Raw genomic sequence first — 23440 nt, forward strand, 5'->3', positions numbered from 1 at the left:
CTCGCTACCCAGGTATTTAAAGCCAAAGCTACAGACCTATTTTGAATTGTCCTTCCAAAACTTACTAGCCTGGGCAAAACACATAATTAAGTCTCCTTGTCTGTAAAAAACATAAATTCCAATATCCACTGAGGAGGGTACACACTGACTATGAATAAAAACAGTAAATGCTCTAATATCCTTTCTCAATTTGTACTATCATTCATACACCTTATACAGCTTATAAAAGTAGGATATTTTCTGTTCTCTAAACATGTTCTCTGCTTTCTGGACTCACTCCATGGCCTGTATGGTCTCTCCATCTTGTAAGGCCCTTTATCCCATGCCCACAAATCCTTGTCTCATATATAACATCTAACTCAATGCCTTAGAAATTATAAGTTAGGAATTTCTAGCTCTGGCTTTAATTCTAGAGTCCTGAATCTGTTTGCTCAACTTCTTATTTAATGTCTGCATAATTTTAAAAGAGAAGAAAAAAGCTAAGCTCCTGAGGTAATTTTAATACAAAAATATATATTAAAAAGTACCTGAAATTGTGGCTCACGGGCAGTTAAAAGAAGGTACAACTATACAATAAACTAGTTACATTGTTCGTAAAACATAACCATTTCTATATATGGCTGTGCATGTTTGTTTATAAACAACCTTTAGAATGCATAGCTACAAGAAATAAATAAAAGTTAAAATAATTCAAAAAAGCATTGGTTTCATACAGACCCTTAAAATCAGTTCAGCTTGAAGTATAAACACCAGGCCAGGAGTGGTGGCTCATGGTTGCAATCCCAACCTGTAATACCTCCTTTGGGAGGCCACAGCAGGAGGATCACTTGAGACCAGGAGTTTGAGACTAGCCTGGGCAACACAGACCTCATCTCTGCTAAAATTATTTTTATTAGCCGGGCATGGTGGCACACACCCGTAAGTCCTAGCTACTCAGGAGGCTGAGGCAAGAGAGGAGTATCACTTGTGCCTAGAAGGTTGAAGCTGCAGTGGGCCATGATCGCACCACTGCACTTCAGCCTGGGTGACACAGCAAGACCTTGTCTCGAGAGAGACATCTACCTGATTCCTCACACCTTTTTCTTGTTAGGCGCAGCTGAGAGAGAGAGAGAGAGAGAGAGGTAAATGTGTTCCAATATCGTATTGTAATAATGGAGAAAACCATCCAGTAGTACATCACAGAAACTAGAAAGGACAATACGTTGCCTTTACTATTATGGCAGTTTTCCAATTAAAAACACTAGAATACTTGCCAATTTTATTCCAATTCTACAAAATTGTGCAATACTAATCAACAAAAACTAATCTAAATACAAATCTCCTAAGCATTACATGCAGCCATATGATAAACAAAGGGGAAAAAAAGAACCAAAAACAACAAAGTGGGGTTAAAAAAATTCAAAGCCATTTTTAATGTAAAATGCCCCAAGTACGATGACTTTCAATTTAACATTGTAAACATTAAACAAAATAAAACTAGCACTATGCTTCTATAATGCAAAGAGTATTCCTGAGAGGATACACAGGAAACTTGTAACCAGTGATGGCAGCTACCTCTAGGAAGGTTAACTGGAAAAGTGATGAGTAACAATGGAAGGGAGGCCCTTTTGTAACTTCACTTTTATAATACATGTATAATCTGCTCAAAACATTATTTTAAAATTGCTATCGGCCAGGCGTGGTGGCTCACGCCTATAATCCCAGCACTTTGAGAGGCTGAGGTGGGCAGATCACAAGGTCAGGAGTTCAAGACCATGCTGCCTAACACGGTGAAACCCCATCTCTACTAAAAATACAAAACAAATTAGCTGGGCGTGGTGGCGGGCACCTGTAGTCCCAGCTACTCGGGAGGCTGAGGCTTAAGAATGGCGTGAACTCAGGAGGTGAAGCTTGCAGAGCTGAGATTGCGCCACTGCACTCCAGCCTGGGCGACAGAGCAAGACTCCATCTCAAAACAAAACAAAACAAACAAAACAAAACAAAATTGCTATCACTATCAAGTTTAACTAACATACAAACAAAACACACAAGTGAAATTAGTCTCTAACTACCCTCTCTACATACTCCCGCCACTCTTGCCCCTAACCCTACCAAACCCCCACTTACAAAAGCTCTCATTAACTCTGACCCCATGGGAGATAGTTTACCTACATCTCACCCATCTCACTGCCTCCTAAAATCTCACCTCCCACTTAATAAATGTAGGAATAAATGAAGACTCTACATGTCCCCTGGTCCTAGAATAAACTTCATAGTGCAATATGAATTTATACTGAGGATACCTGCATCAGGGGATATTTTGTTTCTACAGGGCTTCCAAATCCATTGACTCCAATAAAGCTGGTGCTAAAATAGGAATCTGTGAGACTTGTATCAGTTAAAGCACCTCCATCCATTCCTGGAACTGAAAGAGAAGGAAAATTCAAGTATTTAAAATTATTTCAGAGGATGAAACAGTGATTTCACTTCTTTGTTCCTAAATAAGTTGTAAAGTCTCAAATCTATCACACTTATTTTTATTTACCAGTTTATAAAAGGCAGGATCAAATAAAACTGGCTTGGCTCTAGAAATCTGTTAAACAGTGCTCAAGCTGACTAATTACTTCCCACAGAAATAATTTATTTTCTATGAATCACCAAATAGCCCCCAGACGCAATATGATTAAGTTTCTACCACCTGCATTTCCAGTTTCCTCATCAAATTTTCTTTCTTCAACTCAGTAAAAGGACAATTTCTCCTGTGAACCACTGGATGGTAAACAGAAGCAATTTTCTCAAGACGGTTTCTCACAACACATCTTTTGAAACAAACCAGCAGACTCACACTAACTCAAAATTCAGGGGGAAAAAACTCTGCAGAGGTAGCAATAGGATGGAATTCAGGAATACTGACAGTTCTTTTTAGAGTTTAGGGTAGGACGATACTGAAGGACTCTAAAACTATTAGGGCAATCAACGGGACGCTGTGTCTTAGATGTTACTTCCTAATAAGTACTTAGCATGCAGCTATTTTCTAATCTGCCAGTTTAACAATAAGATGGGCTGCAAGTAGGCTTGCTCTTCTCTAGGCAGTCATTGAGAAACCCCCTTCAATCCCAGTAAGAAGCAAACTACAAAAATGTGGATAGAAGGGATGTTGGGTCTCTTTGGAAAACAATGAGGTAATTTTTATTTTCTTCTTTTTTAAATTTATTTCCCAAAACATCCATAATGAAAATGTACTGCATTTACAATTATAAAAAGTTTATTTTAATGGTTCATATCTTTTAGTGATTACAACTTCAGGATATGGCTGAAGAATATCATCAGAAACACCTAAATATTTATATATAAAAAAGTTCATCTTTAACAAGGAATTAGAAACAATGTGAAATGGGAAAAAACAAAGAACTATTTATTATTTGAAGAATGTAAACCCTTTTAATATCAGGCCCAGAGAGGTATTAAAATAAGACAGCAGTCACAGTCTACTCCCCACTTTGAGCTACCTGCTCATCTCTTGAAACTGCCTGCTATTGCCAAAAGTAGCTATAAATTAACCTAGTAATGCCACATTGGACACTGTAACCATCACCCTACAGCTTAACAACGTATAGCTGAATCAATGTTAATTTCTGTAAGCCAATGAGAATTCCTGACACACTTTCACTCCCTGTCCCCCTATTTTAGCTTTAAAAATCCACTACCACTAATCAGAGGATATATTCAGGGCAACTTGAGTCTGTGCTCCTGGGTTGCAATCCTCAAGTTTGGCCCAAATAAACTCTCTACTTTTCTTCTGTTTTTGTAGAGATGAGATTTTGTTATGATCCTTGGGCTGGTCTCGAACTCCTGCCCTCAAGTGATCCTCTCATCTTGGCCTCTTTAAGTATTGGGATTACAGGGCCACTGTGCCTGGCTGACTCTCTATTTATATTAATTTTGCCTCAGCTTCTTCCTTGTAGGTCGACATGTCTAACAACAGAAGAATGATTAAGTAAATCCACTGAAAAACTACCATGAAATAATTCAAAGTCATGGTAATTAATGTCCAGGATATGTTTAAAATATTTCAGCAAAATAGAACTAAAATAGAAGGACAGACAAAGTAAGACTGGGAAAATATCAATCATTGTTGAAACTGGGTGACAGGGATGACACCATCCTCTCTACTTTTATCAAAGTTTAAAATTGTCCGTAATAAACTGCTACCCAAAATGATAATAAAGACTAAACAATTGTATATCTGTCATACTGTGAAAGAAATACATATTTCTTTTGTCTTCATCTGTAGTTCCTGGCACAGAGCTCCTAGAAAAACTTGTTTCCTAAATGATAGGTGCTAGGAGCATCTTTGTTCAAATACTTGGTGCTGGGAGCATCTTTGGTTCAAATTTTTGGTCTTTGACCTCAGTTCTTAACACAGACTTCCTAAATCCCTTGGAATTTCCAGGGTGATAGGTGCATCTTTTGTTCTAATGAGGTGACTTTTGTTAGGTACCTAGATGGGAGCTGGTCACCAGAAAGACGGAGCCCTGATTACAAGTTTGGAACTTTCAGCCCTACCCAACCATCTTCCAGTGAGGAGAGAGTGGCTACAGGTTGAGTTAATAATTTCCCTTGCCTGTGAGATGAAGCATCCATAAAAATCTCTCACCTGTGGGGTTCAGGGAGCTCGTGGGTCGGTGAACACATTTATGAGCCAGGAGGGTGGCACACCCCAACTCCACAGAGAAAAAAGATCCTTGTTCTATCTACTTTTTCATCTGACTGTTCATCTGAATCCTTCGCAATAAACCAGTAAAGCAAGTGTTTCCCTGAGTTCCATGAGCCGTCATGGCAAATTATCAAACCTGAGGAGGGGTCATGGGAACTCCCAATTTGCAGCCAAGTCGGATAGAAGTGTGTATAATCTGGGGACCCGCTACATGTCACTGGTATCTGAAGTGGAGAGCAGTCTTGTGTGACTGAGCTTTTAACCTCTGGAGTCTGCACTAACTCCAGGTAGTGTCATAATTGAACTGTAGGACACCCAGGTGGTAACCAGAGAATTGGAGAATTGGCTGGTGTGGGAAAAAAACTCCACACATCTGGTGTCAAAAGTGTTGTGTGAGAATGTAGTAGAGAGAAAATGGGAGCAAGTTTTGTTCCTTTCTAGTGTAATAACCATTTACAATGTGAAGTGAAAGGGGAACACATTTTTATTTGAGGGTATTACGTGTGCTTACACATACACAGAAAAAAATGACTAAATATGTCAAAATGTTAACAATTTTGTGTCACGTGGCTGGTTAAAAGAAAGACATTTGGCCAGGCGCGGTGGCTCACAACTGTAATCCCAGCACTTTGGGAGGCCAAGGTGGGCAGATCGCCTGAGGTCGGGAGTTTGAGACCAGCCTGACCAAGATGGAGAAACTCCGTCTCTGCTAAAAATACAAAATTAGTCAAGCATGGTGGCACATGCCTGTAGTGCCAGCTACTTGGGAGGCTGAGGCAGAAGAATCGCTTGAATCTGGGAGGCAGAGGTTGTGGTGAGCCAAGATCGCACCATTACACTCCAGCCCGGGCAACAAGAGAGAAACTCCATCGCAAAAAAAATAAAGACGTTACGACTTTCTTTACAACGTAGTTATTTTCTTTTCTTTTTTTTTTTTTTTTTTTTTTTGAGACGGAGTCTCGCTCTGTCGCCCAGGCTGGAGTGCAGTGGCGCAATCTCGGCTCACTGCAAGCTCTGCCTCCCGGGTTTATGCCATTCTCCTGCCTCAGCCTCCCGAGTAGCTGGGACTACAGGCGCCCGCCATCTCGCCCGGCTAGTTTTTTGTATTTTTTAGTAGAGACGGGGTTTCACCGTGTAGGCCAGGATGGTCTCGATCTCCTGACCTCGTGATCCGCCCGTCTCGGCCTCCCAAAGTGCTGGGATTACAGGCTTGAGCCACCGCGCCCGGCCAACAACGTAGTTATTTTCACAATGATGAGGAGGAGGAGAATGATAGAGCAATCCATAAAGGGAGAGGTTCCTCCATTCTCTAAGGCATCTACTCTCCACATTTTCCTAATAAAATAGAATGGTTACTCCAAAATAGAGTACAATTCTAGAGTCAAATTGTTTTCAAATATAGCATCTTTATTTCAAATGCTTTTCACTTCAAAGGTTTTTATTATATTTTTAAATTTCAAATCCAATTTTCTCTCTTTTCACGTTTTGTACAAGCCAATAGAACAATTACTGAACATGCCAAGAATTCAAATATCTATGGTCAGTATCTTGTCTCAGTAGAATTTTTAAGTTCCTCGAAAGCAAGGTCCACTGCACATAAACAAAATGAAATATTGGTAAAATTAATGAATCAGAGGACAATAAAACCATATTATAAATTTCCCACCTTATAATAACACCTTATCATTAAGAAACAGAATTTGTCCCAATAAACACACAAATTTCTGGTAGTGATTTTCACTATGTTAACACTGGTATATATTCCTTTCAGATACACAACTTTGATAGAAGAAGCCTTATGCTCCCTAGCAGAGGAAACACCTGACTGGACCTAACCAAAAACAGGGGTAGGTGGCAAAGGAGTGCTGACATAGCCAGTAATCAATGATTAAAATCATCGTTATTATTATTTTGAGATGGAGTCTTGCTCTGTCGCCCAGGCTGGAGGGCAGTGGCGTGCTTGCAACCTCTGCCTCTTGGGTTCAAGTGACTCTCCTGCCTCAGCCTCCCAAGTAGCTGGGATTACAGGTGCCCCCGACCACGCCCAGCTAGTTTTTGTATTTTTAGTAGAGATGGGGTTTCACCATCTTGACCAGGCTGGTCTCAAACTTCTGAACTCATGATCCACCCGCCTCGGCCTCCCAAAATGCTGGGATTACAGACATGAGCCACTGTGCCCAGCCTAAAATTACTATTTTTTCAAGTAAACATTCCACACACACATATACCTACATTTGACTTTTCTTGTTTTGGAAGGGAGAAAAGAGGAATAGATACTTGGAGTGCAGTTAGGAAAAATCACTAACCAATGATACATTATTCCATCCTCTATAGATCATAAATATATTCACTTAATTACCAAGAACAGGCACATATCCAACCTACTTCATCAAGTGTTCAAAGAGAAAATACAGCTGGGAACGGTGGCTCACCATGTAATCCTAACACTTTGGGAGGCCAAGGCAGGCAGATTACCTGACCTCAGGAGTTCATCTGAGACCAGCCTGGCCAACATGGTGAAACCCCATCTCTACTAAAAATAAAAAACTTAGCCGGGCATGGTGGCGGGCGCCTGTAATAACAGCTACTTGGGAGGCTGAGGCAAGAGAATCGCTTGAACCCGGGAGGCAGAGGTTGCAGTGAGCCAAGACCGCACCACTGCACTCCAGCCTGGGCAACAAAAGCGAGACTCCATCTCAAAAAAAATATAAAAACAAACAAAAAAATGAGAAAATGCATGTAGAATACTTTTAAATTTAAATTACTTAAGTGTAACATATGTGAGTGACCTTAATTACCGAGAATAGATCATCATGAATTTTTCAGTCCTTCAATCCTTTATTTTTGCAAGCCACTTTAAGTAAATCTTCACACTATTTCCATGGACTAATAGTTTGCAAGTCACTTTTTTGTTTTTGTTTTGTTTTGTTTCATTTTTTTTGAGAGAGAGTCTCGTCTTTCTGTCGCCCAGGCTGGAAGAGTGGCATAATCTCAACTCGCTGCAAGTTCCGCCTCCTGGGTTCACACGAGTCTCCTGCCTCAGCCTCCCAAGTAGCTGAGACTACAGGTGCCCACCACCATGCCCAGGTGATTCTCCTGCCTCAGCCTCCCAAGTCACTGGGATTACAGGCATGCTCCACCCGCCTCAGCCTCCCAAAGTGCTAGGATTATAGGTGTGAGCTACCTCACCTGGCCTAAAGATCAAATTTACAAACAAAACGGAAGCAGGACTGGCTAGGTTGTAAAGATTAAAAATGGGTATTAGGCCGGGCGCAACGGCTCACACCTGTAATCCCAACACTTCAGGAGGCCGAGGCAGGCGGATCACCTGAGGTCAAGAGTTTGAGACCAGCCTGGCCAACATAGTTGAAACCCCATCTCTACTAAAAATACAAACATTAGCCAGGCATGGTGGCAGGTGCCTATAGTCCCAGCTACTAGAGAGGCTGAGGCAGGAGAATCGCTTGAAACCGATAAGTGGAGGTTGCAGAGAGCTGAGATTGTGCCACTGCACTCCAGCCTGGGCAACAGAGACTGTCTCAAAATAAAAAACACGGGGTGATACTGGAAGAGAATACCACAAGCATGACCAAGTAACCTTTTGATAAGGAGATTGCCCAGAGCCTGGGCAACATACGAGGCCCTATCTCTTAAAAAAAAAAAAAATAAGATAAAAAAATAAAAGATAAGGAGATTCATATAGATACAAGGAAGCAGCTGATATTCATCAAGAAAATGGAAGAATGAACCCAAAGACATTTCAGATAGATCCAAGGTTGCTACTCCCCACCACAGGCCCACAATAGCAGAGCCTGGAGTACAGAACTGTTTTCTAGGGAGAGGCCCAGCTGCCCAGGGTTGCCTCACATCTCTGCTCCCCTTATTCCCAAGCAAGGCTCCCTGACTACCCCTACTATGGCTCAAGTGAGGCCAGGTACAGCTCAGGCCTCCACTCTGGAGGGCAAATGTAGGCACAGGGGGTAAACCTTCATGAGGCCCACCTGGTGCTAACTCTTCAGGAGTGCAGTACTCATAGGCATGGCTATCCCCACCTAGATTTCAAAGGATTCCTCAGAAAGCCTCAGGGGCTAGACAGAGAACTGCCATAGGGGGAGGCTGTAGCAGACAGCTTTTACCAGGGTTATGTCTAGTGAAGTTGTGAAGGCGAGGCTGCCCCCCAGACCTCAGAACTGTGCAGCCACCAGGATGTAACACCAGCCCAGGAGAGCCAGAGGCATCAGACTCCAACCTGTGAGAGTTGCATTAGGGCTTGCCCCAGATAAAGCCATAAGGGCGGGGTTCCCTGAAGCCTTCAGGACCCACCCCAGTCCCAGTGTGTCCAGAAGGCAAGAAAAGGAGTTAAACAAGATTATTCTCAGGCATCCAGATTTAATGTTGTTTGGCTTTCTGGGTTTTGGGCTTTCTTGGGACCTGCTATCCCTTTCTTCTTTCCAATTTCTCCCTTTCAGAATGGAAGTATCTATCCTGTTGTCTGTCCTACCATTGTATTTTAGAAAAGTGTAACTTGTCTGATTTCACAGGCTCATAGCCAGAGAGCAATTTGCCTTAGGATGAATACCTTGAGTCTCACCCACACCTAATTTAGATGAGACTCTGGACTTTGGACTTTTGAATTGGTGCTGGAAGATTTTTGATACTATTGGGATAGAATTTTGCATGTAACAAAGACAAGGATTTAAGGGGTCACAGGCAGAATGCTATGGTCTGAATGTCCCTCCCACCCCCTGCAAAATTCATGTGTTGAAACTTATCATTGTGGCAGTATTAAGAATTGGGGCCTTTAGATGGTGATTAAGTCCTGAGGGTGGAGCACGCCATGATGCTAATAAAATTAGCACCCTTATGAAGCACAAGTAAACTGTTAGACCCTTCCCCGATGTGAGCACATGGCAACAAGGCACCATCTTGAAGCATAGACAGCAGCCCTAATCAGACACCAAACCAACCCACACCTTGATCTTGGACTTCCCAGCTTCCAGAACTCTGAGAAATAAATTTCTGTTCTATAAAAAGTACTCAGTCTCCAATATCTTGTTAATAGCTGCAGAAATGAACTAAGACACTATAGAATAACAACAAATTGAACAATCATTATTGTTGATATGAATCTACATCTGAATAACAACTGTGGCAAGGTTGATTTTTTTTTTATTTTATTTTATGGTTAAGCAAAGTGTGATTCACAGATTATAGCTTGGCCAAAGTCACAACACTAGTAAATGGTACACCTGGGACATAAAAGTAATCTTGCTACTATATTGAACAGCCTTTCAAATTTTTAAAAGAAATAAGGCCAGGCACAGTGACTCATGTCTGTAATCACAGTACTTTCGGGGAGGCTAAAGTGGAATTATCACTTGAGCCCAGGAATTCAGGACCACCCTGAGCAACACAGCAAGATCCCCATCTCCACCGAAAAAAAAAGAAATACAAGTATAAATCAAGAGACAAAATTTCAAACTTTGGACCAAAGGATCCTATACCTAACGAATCAGAACTTCGGCCGGGCGCACCAGCTCACACCTGTAATCCCAGCACTTTGGAAGGCCGAGGCAGGAGGATCACGAGGTCAGGAGTTCGAGACTAGCCTGACCAACATGGTGAAATCCCATCTCTGCTAAAAATACAACAATTAGCCAGGCATGGTGGTGCGTGCCTGTAGTACCAGCTACTCGGGAGGCTGAGGCAGGAGAATTGCTTGAACCTGAGAGGTAGAGGTTGCAGTTAGCTGAGATTGCATCACTGTACTCCAGCCTGGCAACAGAGTGAGACTCGGTCTAAAAAAAAAAAAAAAGGAAGAACTTCTGCATCTGTCAGCAGTCACCCTACAACTATTAACAGATAAATGTACACAATAATAACCTACTTTTTAAAAACTCCAATCTTGCAGCTTAATTTTCTTCTTCACACTTAAACCCCTCTTAATGAATTGAGTCTAACTCTCCAAAAACATCATACTAGAGCAGTGTTACTCAAAAGGTCTTCACTTTGGGAGGCCAAGACAGGCGGATCACGAGGTCGGGAGATCGAGACCATCCTGGCTAACCCAGTGAAACCCCGTCTCTACTAAAAAATACACACACAAAAAAAAAACTAGCCGGGCAAGGTGGCGGGCGCCTGTAGTCCCAGCTACTCGGGAGGCCGAGGCAGGAGAATGGCATAAACCCGGGAGGTGGAGCTTGCAGTGAGCTGAGATCTGGCCACTTGGCACTCCAGCCTGGGCGACAGAGCGAGACTCCGTCTCAAAAAGAAAAAAAAAAGGTCTTCAATGGTCAAGAAACTTGGAAAATTCTGGGGGAAAATGAGTAAAAACAAGTAAACCCCCATTTCCTTACTGTACACCTTCCCAGGATGTGTGTACACAATGTGAATTGTGACAATCCAAAAAGAAGACAGAGTACTTCCCAAATTTACTTGACTAGCGAACCCTTTCCACATGGAGCATCTTGAGAGACAAGAGTTCCATCATAGAAGACACTTTCCAAAAAGTACCCATCTACAAGTGCTGAGTAGGGCATTACAGAGAAGATGCTGGTGATGCTCATGCTAAAGGATGAAATCCGAACTTCTTAGTCTGACACTAGCATATCCTCAACAATTTGTCCTCAACTATCATACTAATACTTCCTAAAAGGTGCTGAGTTTGAGTCTCGGTTCTGCCATTTACTAGCCACAAAGTCTTGGGCAAAATGCTTGTAAAATGCAGATTATGCCATCAATTATAAAATGAAAATAATATCATCTACCTAGAAAACTTCAATTGTTATGAAAAACAATAAATATCTTAAAGTTCTTTTAAAAAAACTGTACAACTCTATACAGTTACTAAAAATAATTGAATTGTACTTATAATAGGTGAATTTAATAGCACGTAAATCATATTTCAATAAATGGGTTTTTTTTGTTTTATTTTTTGTTTTTTTGAGACAGTTCTGTTGCCCAGGCTGGAGTGCAGTGGCGCAATCTCAACTCATTGCAATCTCTGCCTCCTGGGCTGAAGCAAGAAATCCTCCCACCTCAGCCGCCCGAGTAGCTGGGACTACAGGCGCACACCACTATGCCTGGCCAATAAAACTTTTTATTTAATTAGTAGAGGAAAAGGGGGATTATTCAGTAAATGGACTTAAGACAACTGAGTATCCATCTAGGGAAAAAAACTGAATACCTTACACCAATATTTACAAAAGATTAAAGATCATGGCGTAAAGTAATAAAAGTATACAACTACCATAAGATCTTCACAAGAATCATATGACTGAACTTTCTCCTCCAGTCACAATGATATACTCATTATATGCTTAAAATCTCCCACACTTTACCATCTAGAGTATAATCAATTTATAATATACATACTCAAGACTCAGGTATGATGCGAAAGAAAAAATACTTGGAGTTACACATTGAGTTTGAATCCTACTTGTGCCATTTACATACTATATGAGCATGAGCAAGTAACTGTAAATCTCATTTCTTCACCTGAAAAAAGAGGTTAAATACCATCTCACTCATAGGGTTGCAGTGTGGAATCAAGTGAAAGAATCTATGTAAAGTATCTAGCATCTTTTCTCACAGGTCTTCATAAACATTATTTTTTAATTCCCCCTTCTCTAGAAAGTATTCCCCAATTATTCCAAGTTGTTAAAACCTTTACCTCTTAAGATACTATTTATATCATTCATTTGACCAAAAAAAAAAAACTTCCTTTTGACTTTTTATTGCTGTCTTCAACTACAGTATTTAAACCTTTAAATTTTCACATATTTCTGTACTATCTACTAATCTAAATTATCTGAGCTTTGTTTTGTTTTGAATTTATTTTGTATTTTTTTTGAAGAGACAGGGTCTCATTATGTTGCCCACGCTGGTCTCGAACTCCTGGGCTGAGAAAGTTGAGGCTGCAGTGAGCTGTCATCATACCACTGCACTATACAGCCTGGGTGACAGAGCAAGACACTGTCAAAATAAAACTTTCTGAGCTCAAGTGATCCTCCTGCCTTGGCTTCCCACAGTGCTGAGATTACAGGTGTAAGCCACTGCACTCGGCCTTAAATTATCTGTAACTACACTTTATGTATCTGTAATTATGCACACCTTTCACTTTTTGGTATTCCTTAATCTAATAGCACATTTTTGTTAGGTTATTTTTTTTAAGCTTGGTGGCAAGAAGTTGTTATTTTTGAGAAACAGCCTCCCTCTGTTGCCCAGGCTGGAGTGCAGTGGCATAATCAGCTCACCACAGCCTCAAAACTCCTGAACTCCAGCAATCCTCCCTCCACCGCCCCTCAAATTACTGGGACTACAGGCGTGAGTCACTGACCCCAGCCTAGCACATTTGTACAAACATTTATTTTCAATTAAATGCTTTTGTCTTTTTGAGGTGGAATCTCACTCTGTTACCCAGGCTGGAGTGCAGTGACGCAATCTCAGCTCACCACAACCTCCATCTCCCGGGTTCAAGCAATTCTTGTGAGTAGCTGGGACTACAGGTGTGCGCCACCACGCCCATATAATTTTTTGTATTTTTAGTAGAGGTGGGGTTTCGCTATGTTGCCCAGGCTGGTCTCAAACTAGTGAGCTCATGCGATTCACCTGCCTCGGCCTCCCAAAGTGCTGGGATTACAGGCATGAGCCATGGCACCCGGCCGATTGCCTCCACTTTTCCAGTGAGGAAACAGACCTCAGAGATGCCAGATGACAGTACACTGGGTACAGGCCCAAGAAACGGGCTCCTCTACCGCCTCAGCAGATACTCACACCATCCTTTCTTTTATTGGACTGTGGAATAAGAATAAACTTTTAACAAATACTGACCATGACGTCTGTTTCAGCCAGTTGTCAACTACTAACCTTCAACAGTATATTTAAGTCTCAGTTTCTTCCTCTGTAACACTAAAATGGTAGCATCTACTTTCCAAGGTTGTTGTGATAATAATTCTGTATACCGGCATGCCCAGTTGATATTAGGTGCCAAATCCACTTATTTATTTGCAAAAAGTAGCCTGCTTTTTCTGATGAAACACTAATATGCTCTTTGTAATAGAGTTAGGAAAAACTTTCCATGTAGGTTTTTCTCTTTTTAATTTTAAAATAAATGATAAAAAAAAGCAAGACAGAATATTTTACACATCTGTTACAAAACCCACAGAAGCTGTAAGAAAAGACTCAAATCCAAAGCAGGTGGACAAGACATACTGTCTGTTTGAAGAGATGGAATTCCTCTGAAAGTTCACAAACTAAAAAAAAGTCAAAGAGAACTGTCAGAAAATGGCAATTAATGACTATAAACACTGCGCTTTCTGCCCTTATGATAAAGCTTCTGTGGAGAGTCATAAAGAAAACAAGTTCAAATTCTCAATTCCCTACCTCACTCCGAAGCTCCATAAGGCATTTTAGGTTATTATTTCATTTGTTTAACCACACAACTGTTAGAAGTTCAAAGGTCCCCCCAACCCCCACCACATTCCTATGTTGAAGTCTTAATCCCCTGTACCTTGGAATGTGACCTCATTGGAATACAGAGTCACCGCAGATGTAATTAAAGATGAGGTCATTAGGGCAGCCCTAATCCAATATGACTGGTGACATTATGGAAAAAGGAAATTTGAACACAGATGCACACAAAGGGAAAACATCAAGTAAAGATGAAAGGAGTGACTGGGAAGATGTTTCTACAAGCCAAGAAACGTCCAAGGTTGTCAGCAAACGAAAGGCTAAGGGGAGAGACATGGAATAGATTATCCTCCACAGCCTTTAGAAGAAGGCAATCCAGCCAACACCTTGATCTTAGACTTTCAGCCTCCAAACCTGAGACAATAAATTTCTGTTGTGTAAGCTCCCCGCCCCCGAAAACATACAACAGAGCCATATAATAAAAGATTAAATATAGGTTAAACTAAAAATACAGGTTAATAAAAATATTTCAGTCAAACATTAAGCTCAGACGTTTTGAAATAGCCAAGATAAAAAAAGAGAAAACAGAAGTTTAAAAATTGCTTGCTTAGTAAGATAACAAATACCAATTTGTTCGAGCAAAAACCATTTTTCCCAATACTAAACTCTTTGAAGAAATTATTACAAGGATTTTTCCATAAAGAACATTGAACACCATGACATCTTCAAGACAACTGAAAGATTTCTTGAAACACTTTTTATATTCATTCTCAATAGAAGTACAGAAAAGAATATTATGCCACAACTGAAGTGAGGTAATTCCATAAAGAACTAACGATATACCTCAAGTACTTAACTTTCCAGCAATCTAAATACATCAATCTCTCCCTCTTAAACTTTCATCCATTTGCTGTTAAACATTCAATTCTAGTTATGATAGATTAGACAGACAGATAAAATAATGCCAAGCATTACTTATTGACAGGTTTATATGCACAATCCCAACAGCTCTTTAAGATATATATGGTTATTTCTCATTTTAGTGACAGTACCAGAGTTGAGATTTAAAACCTTGTCTTATTTCAAACATTTCAAAAATCACTACACTACATTTATCTCACTCAACCCTAATCTCCTAACTCACATTTCCAACTGCCTATTACTAAGTAAAGTCTCTAAGACATGTGACAAGTACTTTAAATCTAAAAACTTAGTTATCTTTGCCTCCTTTCTCTCCCTTATGCATCCAGGTAGCTGCTTCACCAAATCTCTCTAAAATGTGCCCCCCTCTAATCCATTTCCACTGCCCTAAACTATGTCCTCAGCGTTACTCCCTTCAACTATAGTCAAGACTGTTCCAAATGATTTCCCCATTTCCATCTTTAGAAGTCAAAGGCCTGCTATAGTTACCTTTTTAAAATAAAGAGTAAATAAACCTGGGTATGGTGGCTCATGCCTGTAATCCCAGCACTTTGGGAGGGGGCCAAGGGTGGATTACCCAAGGTCAGGAGTTTGAGACCAGCCTGGCCAACATAGTGAAATGCCATCTCTAACAAAAATACAGTAATTGGCCAGGCGTGGTGGCGTACGCCTGTAATCCCAGCTATTTGGGAGGGAGGCTGAGTGAGGCAGGAGAATCACTTGAACCCAGGAGGCAGAGGTTGCAGCGAGCCGAGATCACACTGCTGCACTCCAGCCTGGGCAATACAGCAAGACTCTGTCTCAAAAATAAAAACTAAATATTAAAAAAAAAACCTTTTATTTCAGTTTCAGGGGTATACATGCAGGTTTCTTATGTGGGTAAATTACATATGGTGGGGGTTTGGTATACAGATTATTTTGTCACCCAGGTAATATGCACAGTACCCAATGGGTACTTTTCCCTTCCTCACCCTCCTCCTACTCTCCCTGCTCAAGAAGGCTCCAGTATTGGCCGGGCGCAGTGGCTCACACCTATAATCCCAGCACCTTGGGAGGCTGAGGCAGGAGGATCACCTGAGGTCGGGAGTTCAAGACCAGCCTGACCAACATGGTGAAACCCCGTCTCTACGAAAAATACAAAATTATCCAGGTGTGATGGTGCATGCCTATAATCCCAACTACTAAGGAGACTGAGGCAGGAGAATCGCTTGAACTGGGGAGGCAGAGGTTGCAGTGAGATGAGATTGTGCCATTGCACTCCAGCCTGGGCAACAACAGCGAAACTCCATCTCAAAAAAAAAGAGAAGGCTCTGGTGTCTGTTGTTCCCTTCTTTGTGCCTATGTATACTCAATGTTTAGTTCCCACTTATAAGTGAGAACATGTGGTATTTGGTTTTCTGCTCCTGCGTTAGTTCATCTAGAATAATGGCCTCCAGCTCCAACCATGTTGCTGCAAAGGACATTATCTTGTTCTTTTTTATGGCTGTGCAGTAGTCCGTGGTGTACATGCCCCAAATTTTCTTTATCTGGTCTACCATTGATGGGCATCTAGGTCACTTCCACGTCTTTGCTATTGTGAAGAGTGTTGCAATGAACATATTCATGCATGTGTCTTTATGACAGAACGATGTCTATTCCTTTGGGTATATACCCAAAATGAAATTGCTGGGTCAAATGCTAATTCTAAGTTCTTTGAGAAATCAGGAAACTGTTTTCCCCACCAGTAGTGTATACATGTTCCCTATTCTCTGCAACCTCACCTGTATCTGTTATTTTTTTTAATAACAGTTATTCTGACTGGTATGAGATGGTATCTCAATGTGGTTTTCATTTACATTTCTCCATTTCTCTAATGATTAGTGACGCTGAGCATTTTTTTCTCTTTCTTTTTTTTTTTTTTTGAGATGGACTCTCACTCTGTCACCCAGGCTGGAGTGCAGTGGCGCGATCTCCACTCACTGCAAGCTCCGCCTCCCAGGTTCACACCACTCTCCTGCCTCAGCCTCCCGAGTAGCTGGGACTACAGGCACCCACCACCACGCCTGGCTAATTTTTTGTATATTTAGTAGAGACGGGTTTTCACTGTGTTAATCAGGATGGTCTTGATCTCCTGACCTTGTGATCCACCCGCCTCAGCCTCCCAAAGTGCTGGAATTACAGGCGTGAGCCACCACGCCCAGCCAACGTTCAGGATTTTTTCATATGTTCATTGGCTGAGTGTATGTCTTCTTCTGAAAAGCGTCTGTTCATGTCCTTTGCCCAGTTTTTAATGGAGTTATTTTTGCTTATTAATTTGTTTAAGTTCCTTACAGATTCTGGATATCAGACCTTTGTCAGATGCACCATTTACAAATATTTTGTCCTATTTTGTGGGTTGTCTGTTTACTCTGTTGATAGTTTCTTTTGCTGTGCAGAAGCTCTTTAGTTTAATTGGGTCTCATTTGTCAATTTTTTGTTGTTGTCGCAATTGCTTTTGGCATCTTCATCATGAAATCTTTGCCGGGGCCTATGTCCAGAATGGTATTTCCTAGGTTTTCTTCAAGGGTTTTATAGTTTTAGGTTTTACATTTAAGTCTTTAATCCACCATGAGTTAACTTTTTTGTATATGATGTAACAAAGGTGTTCAGTTTCAGTCTTCTGTATATGGCTAGCCAGTTATCTCGGCACCATTTTCTGAACAGGAAGTCCTTTCCCCATTCCTCGTTTTCGTCAACTCCGTGGAAGATCAGATGGTTGTAGGTGTTAGGCTTTATTTCTGGGCTCTCTATTCTGTTCCATTGGTCTACGTCACTGTTTTTGTATCAGTACCGTGCTGTTTTGATTACTACAGCCTTGAAGTATAGTTTGAAATCAGGTAATGCGATGCTTTGCTCTTTTTGCGTAGGATTGCTTTCGCTATTCAGGCTGATTTTTGGTTCCATATGAATTTCAGAACCATCTTTTCTAATTCTGTGAAGAGTGTCATTGGCAGGTTGATAGGAATAGCATTGAATATTTACGTTGTTTTGTGCAGTATGGCCGTTTTAACAATCTTGATTCTTCCTATTCATGAGCATGGAATGTTTTTCCATCTGTCTGTGTCATCTCTGATTTCTTTTAGCAATGTTTTCTAATTCTCACTGTAGAGCTCTTTCACCTCCCTGGTTAGCTGTATTCCTAGGTATTTTATTTTTCACAGTTATTGTGAATAGGATTGCATTCTTGATTTGGCACTCAGCTTGGAAGCTGTTGGTGTATAGATATGCTATGGATTTTTGTACATCGATTTTGTATCCTGAAACTTTGCTGAAGTTGTTTGTCAGACTTAGGTGCTTCTGGGCAGAGGCTGTGAGGTTTTCTAGGTATAAAATCATATCATATACAGAGGCAGTCTGACTTCCTCTCTTCTTATTTGGATGCCTTTTATTTCTTTCTCTTGCCTGATTGCTCTGGCTAGGACTTCTAGCACTATGTTGAATAGCAGTGTTGAGAGTAGGCATCCTTGTCTTGTTCCAGTTCTCAAGCTTTTGCCCATTCAGTATGATGCTGGCTGTGGATTTGTCATACATGGCTCTCGTTATTTTGAAGTGTGTTCCTTCAATGCCTAGTTTGTTGAGGGTTTTTAGCATGCAGGGATGTTTAATTTTATTGAAAACCTTTTCTATATATATTGAGATGATAATATGGTTGTGTTTAGCTCTGTTTATGTGACGGGTAACATTTATTGATTTGTGTATGCCCAACCAGTCTTGCAACTCAGGGGTAAAGCCTACTTCATCGTGGTGAATTACCTTTTTTTTTTTTTTTTGACAGCGTCTCACTCTGTTGCCCAAGTTGGAGTACCACAACCCAATCTCAGCTCACTGCAACCTCTGCCTCCCAGGCCCAAGCCATCCCTCCACCTCAGCCTCCCAAGTAGCTGGAAATACAGGCGTGTGCCACCACACTCAGCTAATTTTTTTAATTTTTTGGTAGACATAGGGACTCACCATGTTACACAGGCTGGTCTTGAACTCCTGGCCTCAAGCAATCTACCTGCCTTGGCTACCAAAGTGCTGAGACTACAGGCCTAAGCTACTGCTTCTGGCCTGGTGGATTAGCTTTCTGTTATGCTGCTGGATTCAGTTTGCTAGTATTTTGTGGAAGATTGTTGCATCTATGCTCATCAAGGACATTGGCCTGAAGTTTTTGTTTTGTTGAGTCTCTGCCAGGTTTTGGTATCAGGATGACGCTGGTCATTGAACAAGATAGGGAGGAATTCCCTCCTCTTCCATTTTTTTGAATACTTCCAGAAAGAAGTGTACCAGCTCTTTACATTAATATGTCTGGTAGAATTCGGCTTTGAATCCATTTGGTCCTGGGCTTTTTCTGGTTGGTAGGTTTTTGGTTACTGATTCAATTTCAGAATTCGTTATTGCTCTGTTCAGGGTCTCAATTCCTCTCTGGTTCAATCTTAGGAGGTATGTTTCCAGGAACGTATCCATTTCTTATAGGTTTTCTACCCTACATGCATACAGGTGTTCATAATAGTCTCTGAGGGTTTTCTGTATTTCTGTGGGGTATGTGCTAATGTCCTCTTTGTCATTTCTGTGTTTATTTGGATCTTCTTTTTTCTATATTAGTCTAGTTAGCTGTCTAGCAATCTTATTTATTCTATTAAATAACCACTTCTGTTTTCACTGATCTTTTGTATGGTTTCCTGCATCTCAATTTTATTCAGTTCAGCTCTGATTTTGGTTATTTTTTGTCTTCTGCCAGCTTTGGGGGGCGGTAAAACACAGATCTTATCGTATCACTTACTAGCATAACCTAGAAGGGCCTTCACAATGTGGCCACAGCTTATCATCTGGTACCACTCTCCATAATTGGTCTATTCTCTCACCACATCAGATGACTACAAAACTATGAATAGTGCTTCCTCTCAAAACCTGTGTCTTCTCTCATCTGTCTAGAATGCCCTTTTCCACCAGGTATGTATGCCTCAAACATCTTCTGAAAAATATTTCAAATATCACCCACCTCAAGATATCGCTGAATAGAGTTTGTTATACATTTTATGTGTATGTGTATATATATGAGATGTGTATACATACCATACTATGTCATAATTTATAATGTCAAACTCCTTTACTAATCTATGCACTCACAAATGACCAGGGCCATGTCTGATACATCTTTGCTTTTTATTTATTTATTTTTTTTATTTTTATTTTTATTTTTATTTTTTTGAGACGAAGTCTTGCTTTGTCGCCCAGGCTGGAGTGCAGTGGCCGGATCTCAGCTCACTGCAAGCTCCGCTGCCCGGGTTTACGCCATTCTCCTGCCTCAGCCTCCCGAGTAGCTGGGACTACAGGCGCCCGCCACCTCGCCCGGCTAGTTTTTTTGTATTTTTTAGTAAAGTCGAGGTTTCACCGTATTAGCCAGGATGGTCTCGATCTCCTGACCTCGTGATCCGCCCGTCTCGGCCTCCCAAAGTGCTGGGATTACAGGTTTGAGCCACCGCGCCCGGCCTATTTATTTATTTTTTGAGATGGAGTCTCACTCTGTTGCCCTGCAGTGGCGCCATCTCAGCTCACTGCAGCTTCCACCTCCCGGGTTCATGCAAATCTCCTTCCTCAGCCTCCCGAGTAGCTCAGACTACAGACACATGCCACTATGCCTGGCTAATTTTTTTGTATTTTTGGTAGAGACGGGGTTTCACTATGTTGGCCAGGCTGGTCTCAAACTCCTGACCTCAAGCCCCGAAGTGCTGGGATTACAGGTGTGAGCCACTGAGCCTGGTCTGACACACCTTTGTATTCCCCAATATCTATACGATACCTAGCACAGAAATGTTCAACATATGTTTAATAATTAAATTATGTTCTCCAGTCAGTGCCCAGAGAACACACATACTATGTCATTTAGTGAACAGTGAGTTACCTGCAGAGATATCAGACCACCAGGGAGGAAAGTTAACATTGTTTTAAAAACTGCAAAGTCAAGCCAGGTGTGGTGGCTCACACCTGTAATCCTAGCACTTTGGGAGGCTAAAGTGGGTGGATCACCTGAGGTAAGGAGTTCAAGACCAGCCTGGCTAACATGGCGAAACTCTGTCTCTACTAAAAATACAAAAAATTAGCTCAGCGTGGCAGCGGGCACCTGTAATCCCAGTTACTTGGGAGGCTGAGGCGGGAGACTCACTTGAACCCTAGAGACAGAGGTTGCAGAGAGCCAAAATCGCGCCAGCCTGGGCGACAAGAGCGAAATTCTGTCTCAAAATAAATAAATAAATAAATACAAACTGCTAAATCTATCTGGCAAACTGGCTCTTAAGGAAGTTGTCATACTTGTCAACACTAAGATAGCCACAGCAATGCCTATAGTAAGGAAAAACAAAAATCCTGAAACAGAAATTTCAGATGAATCAAGTGGCTTAACGACAAGTACCAGCTGAGATCCAACTGTTTCACTGCAGTGTATCCAGTACGCTGTTTTGACCTGAACATGTTTATGATATACATTATTACTTAGCCTCTTCAATCAGAAAAGAACTGCAGTGCAGTAAGACTCTGGTAAAAACAGCTGATTCTGGGGAGGACTGCAATACTATAGGCATTCCAAGATGAACTTGCTACAAACTTGAACATCAACAACTAAATAAATTGGGCTCTTGGGTGAAGCTATTTAGTATCATCAATCTGAATGCTCACTGAAAAATAAAAAGCAGTTTTAGTTTGACATCTATGCCAAGATAATTACTATTTTCTACACAATCGAAAGCTGCCAATAAAGCAATAAATGGCCTAAAAAGTTTTCCGTTATTGTTTTCTCAGTAATGTGGCTAGGAATAACAGAAAATTTTATTTCTAAAACCAGCTTGTCATATAAAACATCAGTTTTATATGATGTTTTGGATCATCCAAATCCATGGATGAGCTCAGAAGGCTAATGTTGAATTTTGGAGCAACTAGCAAACCATATGCATTTCCAATTATTTTGCTAAATCCTGTAGTATGCTAGCTTCTGGAGGGCTGGGTTTGGGTTCGTCTTTTGTATGTGTGTATGTTAGTTATCTTTACTGATTCTTTTTCTGATTATAAAAGACTTGAGGAAAAAAGATTCAGAAATGTAGAAATCAAAGTTTCCCATCATGCCACCACAGAAATACTAACATTAACAACTCAGTGTTGTCTCTAGATCTTTTCTTCTTACATATCTTTTTAAAGTGTATTACGGCCAGGCACGGTGGCTCACACCTTTAATTCCAGCACTTTGGGAGGCCGAGGTGGGAGGATAACAAGGTCAAGAGATCGAGACCATCCTGGCCAACATGGTGAAACCCCGTCTCTACTAAAAAAATACAAAAATTAGCCAGGCATGGGGGCAGGTGCCTGTAATTTACCCAGCTACTCAGGAGGCTAAGGCAGGGCAATCGCTTGAACCCAGGATGCAGAGGTTGCAGTGAGCTGAGATCACGCCATTGCACTCCAGCCTGGCAACAGAGCGAGCCTCCATCACACACAAAAAAAGGGGGGCATATTACACATACTGTTTTGTAATTTCTTCTTCCTATTTAGTAATATAGTTTAAGCATCTTGTCTGTATATAAAATTCTTGCTTGGTTTTTCTGCTGTATGATATCCTACTATATTAACGGGAATTTCACTATTTTCAACTTTTCACTACCTCAGATCAGCTGCCATGAATAACTCTGTACATATATCCTGTGTTTCCATAGAATGAGTCTAACAATTGTGCCAAAGGATGTGGACGTCTTAAATTTTAATGAATACTGACCTCTAAAAGTGTCATACCAGAGAGTCTTTCCCCACACATACCAACACAAACACTAGGTATCAGCAACCTTTGTACTCTTATCAACTTGAAAGGTAAAAGATACATAAATAAGTGAATGCCAGTTTTAATTTTCTTTTATTCACTTGTTAGGAACTTTTATATACCTACTGGCCATTTGTATTTCTTCTGTAAACCGCCAGAGTTTTCTGAAGGGCTGTCATTTTTTTTTTTTTGAGATGGAGTCTCGCTCTGTCACCCAGGCTGGAGTGCAGTGGCCGGATCTCAGCTCACTGCAAGCTCCGCCTCCCGGGTTTACGCCATTCTCCTGCCTCAGCCTCCCGAGTAGCTGGGACTACAGGCGCCCGCCACCTCGCCCAGCTAGTTTTTTGTATTTTTCAGTAGAGACGGGGTTTCACCATGTTAGCCAGGATGGTCTCGATCTCCTGACCTCATGATCTGCCCGTCTCAGCCTCCCAAAGTGCTGGGATTACAGGCTCAAGCCACCGCGCCCGGCCGGGCTGTCATTTTTTTAAACAGGACATTTATCTTTAGCTCCATGTTAACCAACCATATAAGGGTAGCTAATTAGAATAATCTAGCCAAGATTGAATGTTCATCTCACAAAAGGACTCAATTTAAAAAAAAAAAAAAAA

At 41.1% G+C, this 23440-nt stretch overlaps 1 protein-coding gene across 6 annotated transcripts in view; it reads right to left on the reverse strand.

Moving 5' to 3' along the window:
* PAN3 (poly(A) specific ribonuclease subunit PAN3) overlaps window positions 1-23440 on the reverse strand; it is a 163061-nt gene that overhangs the window by 124221 nt on the left and 15400 nt on the right. For all 6 annotated transcript variants that reach the window (XR_002730987.3, XR_002730986.3, XM_023208744.3 and 3 more), the window contains exon 2: window positions 2283-2404. Coding sequence is in view for 4 of the 6 variants with exons in the window: in XM_023208744.3 (XP_023064512.1) it covers window positions 2283-2404 (122 nt within the window). In the remaining 2 variants the exon portion in view is untranslated. The remainder of the gene's footprint in view (window positions 1-2282; window positions 2405-23440) is intronic.

The sequence above is a fragment of the Piliocolobus tephrosceles genome, chromosome X (assembly GCF_002776525.5).
Source record: "Piliocolobus tephrosceles isolate RC106 chromosome X, ASM277652v3, whole genome shotgun sequence".
Lineage (NCBI taxonomy): Eukaryota > Metazoa > Chordata > Mammalia > Primates > Cercopithecidae > Piliocolobus > Piliocolobus tephrosceles.